Source organism: Hyla sarda, unplaced genomic scaffold, assembly GCF_029499605.1.
Source record: "Hyla sarda isolate aHylSar1 unplaced genomic scaffold, aHylSar1.hap1 scaffold_491, whole genome shotgun sequence".
NCBI lineage: Eukaryota > Metazoa > Chordata > Amphibia > Anura > Hylidae > Hyla > Hyla sarda.
The window spans coordinates 156872-169982 of record NW_026610502.1 but is presented as its reverse complement, the minus strand read 5'-3'; the positions used below and the strand labels follow the sequence as shown (position 1 = coordinate 169982).

General features: G+C 46.3%; 1 protein-coding gene across 1 annotated transcript in view; it reads left to right on the top strand.

Moving 5' to 3' along the window:
• TLCD4 (TLC domain containing 4) overlaps positions 1-13111 on the top strand; it is a 68124-nt gene that overhangs the window by 41231 nt on the left and 13782 nt on the right. The window contains exons 4-5 of the mRNA XM_056553935.1: positions 4135-4193; positions 6072-6166. Of these exons, the coding sequence (XP_056409910.1) occupies positions 4135-4193; positions 6072-6166 (154 nt within the window). The remainder of the gene's footprint in view (positions 1-4134; positions 4194-6071; positions 6167-13111) is intronic.

Below are 13111 nucleotides of genomic sequence, written 5' to 3'. Positions count from 1 at the left end.
TTCAAACAGACAATGACATCGCCTAAGTGGAGGAGGATGTTCTGGAAGTTCAGATGGCTGAGGTACCTGCCAGTATTCGCGGGTTAGGTACAGAGTGGAGAAATAGGCAGCAGAGCCCAACGCTGTAAACGATTCTTTGATCTGTGGCAGGGGTACGCATCCTTGTGCATGATGTTATCAAGTTTGCGGTAGTCAATGCCGAATTGTGATGGTCCCATCCTTCTTCTTGACCAGCACGAGTGGTGCGGCCCACAGACTCTGGCTTTCTTGTATCACATCGGCCTCTTTCATTTTCGCCAACATTTTCTTCACGTTCTGGTACATGGCTGGCGCCACCGGCCGGTGTCTCTCCTTGATGGGCGGATTGTTGCCCGTATGAATCCTATGCTGTATAAGGAAGGTTCTCCCAAAGTCAGTATGTTTGCTGAACGCCAGATGATGTATTTTTGCCACATTTAGTACACTGTTGACTTGATCCGGAGGAGTGGTGACATCCCCTACGTTAAGTTGCACCCACCAGGGTTCTGGATTGGTTCTGTTTAGATTCCCTGTGGCAGTGGTCACTTGCTGCTTCGCGATTGATCGCTCCTTGAAGATGTCCTCTGGTTGGAGGAAAGGAAGCTGTGCAACAGAGGTGTACTTGCCTAAGACAGCAGGCATATTGCCCAGGTTCACCAATCTGACAGGAATTTATTCATTGGAGACAGTCACTAGGCTCCGGTCAGCTTTGACAAGTGGGTAGCTCTCCGACTGGATGGGTTCAAGAAGGGCTTGATAATCCCAGTTCTTCAGGCCTGGACAGGGTTTACACCAAAGGCATAGTCTCTGTGTTGGATTGCCGCACCACTGACCTCACTTCTTGAATGCGGACATGAAAGATCTCTTGTTATTGAACTTCTGCTTGGCCTTTAACCCCTTCAGGTGATGTTGCAGGACCTGTTTGAGGGGGAAAGACTGCGGGGAGAGAAGCATGCAATGCATCCATAATCTCCATTAAACAATTTCTCATAATATTCATCCCCAAAATAAATTCTACTGGCCTCTCGTCATTTACATTTATGACAATAACACCTTGCTCCACAAACACATTATTTCCCACCTGAACTGTGGGTTATCAATATCCGTGACAGGGCATAGGTTGCCCGTTACTCGCTAACAGACTGACATCGACATCAGATGCAGCACACAACCTATTAGTCCCAGTGTTGGTAGAACACTCTCTTAGGGATAGTTGATACCTGTGACCCTGTGTCCACCAATGCCCGTAGGGGTACACCCTCAATGATCACAGTTATCTTGGGGCAGGGCACAATGTAGAGGGAGAATCAGACTCAGGACATTCTGTTGTGGGGCCTGGTTGATATTCTTCTGAGGGCCGGCCCTCGACCTCAAGGGCAGTCCATTTAAAGCACAGCACTGACTCTTCCAATGGCCGGGTTTCTGATAATAGGTGCAATAAGACCTACCGCTCCCAATATTTCTGTCTGAAGGGTGCCGGTAGCCTTGACATCATGGTGCAAGTTTGGACGTGATCTATGAGGACACGTCCATCCTGTAGTGATCTATGAGGACACGTCCATCCTGTAGTGATCTATGAGGACTCGTCCATCCTGTAGTGATCTATGAGGACACGTCCATCCTGTAGTGATCTGAGGACACATCCATCCTGTAGTGATCTATAAGGCCACGTCCATCCTGAAGTGATCTATGAGGACACATCCATCCTGTAGTGATCTATGAGGACACATCCATCCTGTAATGATCTATGAGGACACGTCCATCCCGTAGTGATCTATGAGGACACGTCCATCCCGTAGTGATCTATGAGGACACGTCCATCCCGTAGTGATCTATGAGGACACGTCCATCCTGTAATGATCTATGAGGACACGTCCATCCTGTAGTGATCTATGAGGACACGTCCATCCTGTAGTGATCTATGAGGACACGTCCATCCTGTAGTGATCTATGAGGACACGTCCATCCTGTAGTGATCTATGAGGACACGTCCATCCTGTAGTGATCTATGAGGACACGTCCATCCTGTAGTGATCTATGAGGACACGTCCATCCTGTAGTGATCTATGAGACACGTCCATCCTGTAGTGATCTATGAGGACACATCCATCCTGTAGTGATCTGAGGACACATCCATCCTGTAGTGATCTATAAGGCCACGTCCATCCTGTAGTGATCTATGAGGACACATCCATCCTGTAGTGATCTATAAGGACACATCCATCCCGTAGTGATCTATGAGGACACGTCCATCCGGTAGTGATCTATGAGGACACGTCCATCCCGTAGTGATCTATGAGGACACGTCCATCCTGTAGTGATCTATGAGGACACGTCCATCCCGTAGTGATCTATGAGGACACGTCCATCCTGTAGTGATCTATGAGGACACATCCATCCTGTAATGATCTTTTAGGACACATCCATTCTGTAGTGATCTATGAGGACACATCCATCCTGTAGTGATCTATGAGGACACGCCCATCCTGTAGTGATCTATGAGGACACATCCATCCTGTAATGATCTTTTAGGACACATCCATCCTGTAGTGATCTATGAGGACACATCCATCCTGTAGTGATCTATGAGGACACATCCATCCTGTAATGATCTTTTAAGACACATCCATTCTGTAGTGATCTATGAGGACACGTCCATCCTGTAGTGATCTTTGAGGACACGCCCATCCTGTAGTGATCTATGAGGACACGTCCATCCTGTTTTGATCTATGAAGGCACGTCCATCCTGTAATGATCTAATAGGACATGTCCATCCTGTAGTGATCTATGAGGACACGTCCATCCTGTAGTGATCTATTAGGACACGTCCATCCTGTTTTGATCTATGAGGGCACGTCCATCCTGTAGTGATCTATAAGGGCACATCCATCCTGTAGTGATCTATGTGGACACGTCCATCCTGTAGTGATCTATAAGGGCACGTCCATCCTGTTGTGATCTATAAGGGCACATCCATCCCGTAGTGATCTATGAGGACACGTCCATCCCGTAATGATCTATGAGGACACATCCATCCTGTAGTGATCTATGAGGACACATCCATCCTGTAGTGATCTATGAGGACACATCCATCCTGTAGTGATCTATGAGGACACATCCATCCTGTAATGATCTATTAGGACTCATCCATCCTGTAGTGATCTATGAGGACACGTCCATCCTGTTTTGATCTATGAGGGCACGTCCATCCTGTAGTGATCTATTAGGACACATCCATCCTGTAGTGATCTTTGAGGACATCTCCATCCTGTTTTGATCTATGAGGGCACGTCCATCCTGTAGTGATCTATTAGGACACATCCATCCTGTAGTGATCTTTGAGGACATCTCCATCCTGTTTTGATCTATGAGGGCACGTCCATCCTGTAGTGATCTATGAGGACACATCCATCCTGTAATGATCTATTAGGACACATCTATCCTGTAGTGATCTATGAGGACACATCCATCCTGTAGTGATCTATTAGGACACGTCCATCCTGTTTTGATCTATGAGGGCACGTCCATCCTGTAGTGATCTATGAGGCCATGTCCATGCTGTAGTGATCTATTAGGACACATCCATCCTGTAGTGATCTATTAGGCCATGTCCATCCTATAGTGATCTATGAGGACACATCCATCCTGTAATGATCTATGAGGACACATCCATCCTGTAGTGATCTATGAGGTCACATCCATCCTGTAGTGATCTATGAGGACACATCCATCCTGTAGTGATCTATGAAGACACGTCCATCCTGTAGTGATCTATGAGGACACATCCATCCTGTAGTGATCTATGAGGACACATCCATCCTGTAGTGATCTATGAGGACACATCCATCCTGTAGTGATCTATAAGGACACATCCATCCTGTAGTGATCTATGAGGTCACATCCATCCTGTAGTGATCTATGAGGACACATCCATCCTGTAGTGATCTATGAGGACACATCCATCCAGAAGTGATCTATAAGGCCACGTCCATCCTATAGTGATCTGAGGACACGTCCATCCTGCAATGCTCTATAAGTGTTTATTGGTTTAACGTCTGGATGTGGCAGATGTATCTCTCATAGTCGCTCTATCATGGTCTTTCTTCTATTTTCAGGGGAGACCCGTTCATGGTGAAGCTGAATGTCGCAATAACTTCAGGCTACCTCATCTCAGGTAAACACAGATCCCAGTATACACACAGTATTATCCCCTGCTGCCTCTGTCAGATTCACGGATGCCTACAGTATTATCCCCCTACCACCTCTGTCAGATCCACGGATACATACAGTATTATCCCCTGCCACCTCTGTCAGATCCACGGATACATACAGTATTATCCCCTGCCACCTCTGTCAGATCCACGGATACATACAGTATTATCCCCTGCCACCTCTGTCAGATCCACGGATACATACAGTATTATCCCCTGCCACCTCTGTCAGATCCACGGATACATACAGTATTATCCCCTGCCACCTCTGTCAGATTCACGGATGCCTACAGTATTATCCCCCTACCACCTCTGTCAGATTCACGGATGCCTACAGTATTATCCCCTGCCACCTCTGTCAGATCCACGGATGCCTACAGTATTATCCCCCTACCACCTCTGTCAGATTCACGGATGCCTACAGTATTATCCCCTGCCACCTCTGTCAGATCCACGTATACATACAGTATTACCCCCCCCCCTAGCGCATATGTCAATCCTTGTATACATACAGTGTCATCCCCTACCACATATGTCAGATCTATGGATACATACAGTATTATCCCCTGCCACCTCTGTCAGATCCACGGATACATACAGTATTATCCCCCCCCCTAGCGCATATGTCAATCCTTGTATACATACAGTATTATCCCCTGCCACCTCTGTCAGATTCACGGATGCCTACAGTATTACCCCCCCCCCCCTAGCGCATATGTCAATCCTTGTATACATACAGTATTATCCCCTGCCACCTCTGTCAGATTCACGGATGCCTACAGTATTATCCCCTGCCACCTCTGTCAGATCCACGTATACATACAGTATTACCCCCCCTGCACGTATGTCAATCCTTGTATACATACAGTATCATCTCCTACCACGTATGTCAGATCCACAGATACATACAGTATTATCCCCTGCCACCTCTGTCAGATCCACGGATACATACAGTATTATCCCCTGCCACCTCTGTCAGATCCACGTATACATACAGTATTACCCCCCCCCCTAGCGCATATGTCAATCCTTGTATACATACAGTGTCATCCCCTACCACATATGTCAGATCCACGGATACATACAGTATTATCCCCTGCCACCTCTGTCAGATCCACGTATACATACAGTATTACCCCCCCCCCCTAGCGCATATGTCAATCCTTGTATACATACAGTGTCATCCCCTACCACGTATGTCAGATCTACGGATACATACAGTATTATCCCCTGCCACCTCTGTCAGATTCACGGATGCCTACAGTATTATCCCCTGCCACCTCTGTCAGATCCACGTATACATACAGTATTATCCCCTGCCACCTCTGTCAGATCCACGTATACATACAGTATTACCCCCCCCCCTAGCGCATATGTCAATCCTTGTATACATACAGTGTCATCCCCTACCACATATGTCAGATCCACGGATACATACAGTATTATCCCCTGCCACCTCTGTCAGATCCACGTATACATACAGTATTACCCCCCCCCCTAGCGCATATGTCAATCCTTGTATACATACAGTGTCATCCCCTACCACGTATGTCAGATCTACGGATACATACAGTATTATCCCCTGCCACCTCTGTCAGATCCACGTATACATACAGTATTACCCCCCCCCCTAGCGCATATGTCAATCCTTGTATACATACAGTGTCATCCCCTACCACGTATGTCAGATCTACGGATACATACAGTATTATCCCCTGCCACCTCTGTCAGATCCACGTATACACAGTATTATCCCCCTACCACGTACATCAGATCCACGTATACAGTGCTATTCCTTCCATGTTCGGGGCAGATCATGAGTCGTGGTTTTTCTGTTGCAGACTTGTTGCTGATTCTCTATTACTGGAAGGCGATTGGTGATAAGTATTTTGTGACGCATCACGTGGCAGCTCTGTATGCTTACTACTACGTACTGGTGAGTGCCATGTTGCCTTATACTGCAGTAGTACACGCAGACAAGTTGGAACAATTGGCCACAAATGAACTTTCGAGGCACAATTACCTAATCTGCTGGAGATCAGCGTTACTAAGAGGTCATAACGCCAGATAATCCCTTTAATCCCAATTACTTCATCCCCAGATTATTACACTCAGTAGATACGACCTCTCTGGTTCAAGTTCATAAACGATAACTAAATTATTATCAAACATCAGAAGCCGAGCAATTGTCCCTTAAGTTGATTCTTGGTCAATCTGTTATGTTCCGGAGTGAGTTCTTTTCCCTCCCGCTGTCTCTGGCAGTGACTCCTATAGTGATTCCGGGAGGTTCCTGCTGGTGGAGAGGGAACTCTACATATATGAACTGCATGGAATGCGAAAGCTTTGTCTGTCTCCTGTACTGTGAACTCTTCAGATCTGTCTGCATGAGAATAATAGAGAGATCTCCAGCCTCTGAGACAGCGGAAACTTCCTATGTGCATGTGCTGGTAGATAAACATGGTGCCAGGCTCACATGTGCTGGTAGATAAACATGGTGCCAGGCTCACATGTGCTGGTAGATAAACATGGTGCCAGGCTCACATGTTCTGGTAGATAAACATGGTGCCAGGCTCACATGTGCTGGTAGATAAACATGGTGCCAGGGTCACATGTGCTGGTAGATATACATAGTGTCAGGCTCACATGTGCTGGTAGATAAACATGGTGCCAGGCTCACATGTGCTGGTAGATAAACATGGTGCCAGGGTCACATGTGCTGGTAGATAAACATGGTGCCAGGCTCACATGTGCTGGTAGATAAACATGGTGCCAGGTTCACATGTGCTGGTAGATAAACATGGTGCCAGGTTCACATGTCCTGGTAGATATATATGGTGCCAGGCTCACATGTGCTGGTAGATATACATGGTGCCAGGCTCACATGTGCTGATAGATATACAATCCTGGTGCCAGGCTCACATGTCCTGGTAGATATACACTGTGCCAGGCTCACATGTGCTGGTAGATAAACATAGTGCCAGGCTCACATGTCCTGGTAGATAAACATGGTGCCAGGCTCACATGTGCTGGTAGATATAGTTGAATATATACATAGTGCCAGGCTCACATGTGCTGGTAGACATACATGGTGCCAGGCTCACATGTGCTGGTAGATATATATGGTGCCAGGCTCACATGTGCTGGTAGATATACATGGTGCCAGGCTCACATGTGCTGATAGATATACAATCCTGGTGCCAGGCTCACATGTCCTGGTAGATATACATGGTGCCAGGCTCACACGTGCTGGTAGATAAACATAGTGCCAGGCTCACATGTGCTGGTAGATATACACGGTGCCAGGCTCACATGTGCTGGTAGATATACATGGTGCCAGGCTCACATGTTCTGATAGATATACAATCCTGGTGCCAGGCTCACATGTCCTGGTAGATATACATGGTGCCAGGCTCACATGTGCTGGTAGATAAACATAGAGCCAGGCTCACATGTGCTGGTAGATATACATAGTGTCAGGCTCACATGTGCTGGTAGATAAACATGGTGCCAGGCTCACATGTGCTGGTAGATATACATAGTGTCAGGCTCACATGTGCTGGTAGATATACATAGTGTCAGGCTCACATGTGCTAATAGATATACATGGTGCCAGGCTCACATGTGCTGGTAGATATACATGGTGCCAGGCTCACATGTGCTGGTAGATATACATGGTGCCAGGTTCACATGTGCTGGTAGATAAACATAGTGCCAGGCTCACATGTGCTGGTAGATATACACGGTGCCAGGCTCACATGTGCTGTTAGATATACATGGTGCCAGGCTCACATGTTCTGATAGATATACAATCCTGGTGCCAGGCTCACATGTCCTGGTAGATATACATGGTGCCAGGCTCACATGTGCTGGTAGATAAACATAGAGCCAGGCTCACATGTGCTGGTAGATATACATAGTGTCAGGCTCACATGTGCTGGTAGATATACATAGTGTCAGGCTCACATGTGCTAATAGATATACATGGTGCCAGGCTCACATGTGCTGGTAAATATACATGGTGCATGGCTCACATATGATGGTAGATATAGTTGTAGATATACATAATGCCAGGCTCACATGTGCTGATAGATATACATGGTGCCAGGCTCACATGTGCTGGTAGAGATAGTCATAGATATACATGGTGCCAGGCTCACATTTGCTGGTAGATATAGTTGCAGATATACATCGTGCCAGGCTCACATGTGCTGGTATAGATAGTCATAGATATACATCGTGCCAGGCTCACATGTGCTGATAGATGTACAGTCCTGGTGCCAGGCTCACATGTGCTGTAGAAATACCTGGTGCCAGGCTCACATGTGCTGCCAGAGATAGTCATAGATACCGTATACATGGTGCCAGGCTCACATGTGATGGTAGATATACATGGTGCCAGGCTCACATGTGCTGGTAGAGATAGTCGTAGATATACCTGATGCCAGGCTCACATGTGCGGGTAGAGATAGTCGTAGATATACCTGATGCCAGGCTCACATGTGCTGGTAGAGCTAGTCCTAGATATACCTGGTGCCAGGCTCACATGTACTGGTAGAACTAGTCGTAGATATACCTGATGCCAGGATCACATGTGCTGGTAGAGATAGTCGTAGATATACATGGTGCCAGGCTCACATGTGCTGGTAAATATACATGGTGCCAGGCTCACATGTGCTGGTAGATATAGTCGTAGATATACATGGTGCCAGGCTCACATGTGCTGGTAGATATAGTCGTAGCAACAATATCAACCAAACTGTGTATATATAGGACCACACAGAAGGTCCAAAATTATAATCTTAATTCCCAGCAAATAATATAAACAAGATAGAAAGTAGGGAAGTGCATATTAAAACGTAACTTTTACTGTAGATTGCATAAAATAACACCACTAAAGTGAACCCTGTGATATCATGGCACTAGTTAGATATAGTCGTAGATATACATAGTGCCAGACTCACAGGTGCTGATAGATATACATGGTGCCAGGCTCACTTGTGCTGGTAGATATACATGGTGCCAGACTCACAGGTGCTGATAGATATACATGGTGCCAGGCTCACTTGTGCTGGTAGATATACATGGTGCCAGGCTCACATGTGCTGGTAGAGATAGTTATTGATATACATGGTGCCAGGCTCACATGTGCTGGTAGAGATAGTTATTGATATGCATGGTGCCAGGCTCACATGTGCTGGTAGATATAGTTATTGATATGCATGGTGCCAGGCTCACATGTGCTGGAAGAGATAGTTATTGATATACATGGTGCCAGGCTCACATGTGCTGGTAGATATAGTTATTGATATGCATGGTGCCAGGCTCACATGTGCTGGTAGAGATAGTTATTGATATGCATGGTGCCAGGCTCACATGTGCTGGTAGAGATAGTTATTGATATGCATGGTGCCAGGCTCACATGTGCTGGTAGATATACATGGTGCCAGGCTCACATGTGCTGGTAGATATAGTTATTGATATGCATGGTGCCAGGCTCACATGTGCTGGTAGATATAGTTATTGATATGCATGGTGCCAGGCTCACATGTGCTGGTAGAGATAGTTATTGATATACATGGTGCCAGGCTCACATGTGCTGGTAGAGATAGTTATTGATATACATGGTGCCAGGCTCACATGTGCTGGTAGAGATAGTTATTGATATACATGGTGCCAGGCTCACATGTGCTGGTAGATATAGTTATTGACATACATGGTGCCAGGCTCACATGTGCTGGTAGAGATAGTTATTGATATACATGGTGCCAGGCTCACATGTGCTGGTAGAGATAGTTATTGATATACATGGTGCCAGGCTCACATGTGCTGGTAGAGATAGTTATTGATATACATGGTGCCAGGCTCACATGTGCTGGTAGATATAGTTATTGACATACATGGTGCCAGGCTCACATGTGCTGGTAGAGATAGTTATTGATATACATGGTGCCAGGCTCACATGTGCTGGTAGAGATAGTTATTGATATACATGGTGCCAGGCTCACATGTGCTGGTAGAGATAGTTATTGATATACATGGTGCCAGGCTCACATGTGCTGGTAGATATAGTTATTGATATACATGGTGCCAGGCTCACATGTGCTGGTAGAGATAGTTATTGATATACATGGTGCCAGGCTCACATGTGCTGGTAGAGATAGTTATTGATATACATGGTGCCAGGCTCACATGTGCTGGTAGAGATAGTTATTGATATACATGGTGCCAGGCTCACATGTGCTGGTAGAGATAGTTATTGATATACATGGTGCCAGGCTCACATGTGCTGGTAGATATAGTTATTGATATGCATGGTGCCAGGCTCACATGTGCTGGTAGATATAGTTATTGATATGCATGGTGCCAGGCTTGCATGTGTTGATAGATATAGTCATAGACTTATGTGGTGCAGGCTTGCATGTGTTGATAGATATAGTCGTATATATACATAGTGCCAGGCTTGCATGTGCTAAGGCCTCACTTGTACAGTATTATAGGGATAACATTTATTGATTGCTGTATTTAAATTAATTTTTTTTTTTAATTAGGCATTGAGGAGGTATAAAATATGTAGTGATTGTCTGGAACATAACAGTGTAAGGCCCTGTTCACATTACTTTGTACATTTAGTGTATACACATAGAGAAGCACTAAACATATGCAGTATTAAAGTGTACTTACCATTTGCCAGAAGTACCCACATAGTTTCCTCCTCCCTTACTTTTCTGGCCAATCAGAGCACATACTCCTCTCTACTATATCATGACATAGTGCTGGTAAAAATGCACCGGAATGAAAAGTCTAGCACTGTGCTGAGCGAACACTACTATAGATGCCATGTAGAGGGAGAAAGGCTTACTGCTTTGCTGGGCAAGGGGGTATGTGAGCAGGAAGAAAAGAAACAGCATCACAGCAAGGAAGGGGTTACCCTAAACTGCTGCTGAGAAGCCATGATTTACCCCGCTCTGACAGTGCAGAAACTCTGGACACTCACATATACAGTCATTCTCTCTCCAGTACAGAGGCAGTGTCATAAACCTCTTCAATATCTTGTTTTTGGGTTTGTGTTGACAGAGAGAGGCCCCTTTCAAAATGATGGGGTGATCAGATGACAGACCCAGGTCCCACAGAGACCGGGGGAGGTGACCGCTCCTGGGATAATGTAGTATTACATAATGGCCATTCAGATGAATAATACAAGGATGGCTCAGACCCCACCACAACCGGAGCAGCTCCGTAACCTGTCTGGTTCTGGTCCTCAGCCTGGTTTCCCTCTGTGAGGTCCATACGCCCAGTGGAGCTGTTCTCATGAGATGACCCGTATAATGCGCGGGGTATTATCATGGCGCAGCAGTCACATGAACCCAGAAACAACCCATAGATATGAGGAGTGCCCCAGTGGGGTCCCTGATGTTGAGGGCCACACAGAGCGCAGTCCTGATATTTTGGTGGGGTACCCTTCAGTCCCCGCCAACCTTCAATGAGTGAAATCCTGACACATGTGAGAATCGTTTTACGTATCATGTGTCCTCTCCTCATGAACAAACAGTCAGCCATTATCCACCGTCATCTGTTGTGTATCATTAATCACAGTCATGTGATGATCTGAGAGAGTGACTACGTGTGGGGTCACGAGAGACGTCTACGATGCAGCCGAGGGTGATCGGTGGTGTAGGGAGACCTTTTCGTTCATCTCTGTAGTCAACAAGCACCCGACACAGCCGTCTATACAGGGGGGACTCTTCCTTTTGGAGAAGACTCTGCTTTTGCTAGTATTGGAGGATTTGGTGGATTTGTGTTTTGTTAATGGTTTAGTCACCACCAACCTGATGGCGCTGCATTACTGTTTTGATGTGACCACAGAACATACTTTCTGCCCCTGTGAGCGGCCATGATTACAGGACAGTATAGTTGTCAGGGTTGGTTGGGGAGGGCCTGGCCCGGTGAATGTGCGTAGTCTGGATAGCGTCCTCCTCAGCTGGTGCGCTGTGTACTGAGGTGTCACACATTGACAATGGCTCCATCTGTACCTGGTCAGACTTGTTGATCAGGGTTTTCTACTCGATGGACGGTCAGTTTAATAAAAATCCCAAGAACGCATGGACACCTGTCTCCACAAACACTAACCCGACTAATGTCCCCGCTGTGTGTACTGACCCTAACACCGCAGCTCTGCGCCTTCACTCATCTCCACCAGTATATATAATTTAGTCACTGACTTGTCTGTCTGTATTACGAATAGTATAAGCCGAGCACTGTCCCTGTGATATGGACTGGCCAGTGGGTACGAGTACGGTATAAAGACTGTTCATCTCTGCTGTGTCAGAGACACCTCTTGCTTTTTAGGCTTCTGTTCACCCATGGACCACACTAAGTGTAGCGTAGAAATCATCAACTTGTCAGCCTCCACTGGTAACGCGCTTCCTCGGTAAGAACGCTGGGGATTATACAAATATACAGTACAGCTATAAAGCATGTCAGGGAACTACAACTCTCAGCATGCCCTGCCAATTGTTAAGCCATTCTGAGTGTAGCAGTTTCCCAACAGCTGAAGATGCCGCAGGTTACCCACTACTACTATTGGCAGCCATACACGGAGTAAGAAGCCTGAATATGTGTCCACTATAGGGCATTACCACCCAGAAGGTAGAGACGGCATCTTTGTAAATGAGAAGTGGCAGCGCCTCAGCCAGGTTGTCACTCTGTGCTTAGTGTCACCTGATGCTGGCGTATCCAGAGGGCAGCCATAGTAAAGCCCCCTTTGTTAATAATGTACCGTCTCCGTTTTCCGTCCAAGACCCTTCCCCTAATATTTCTTCATTCTTTTGTCACTTTACGTTTCTCATTTTCACTTTCCATAAACATTGTCTGCCATTGTGTG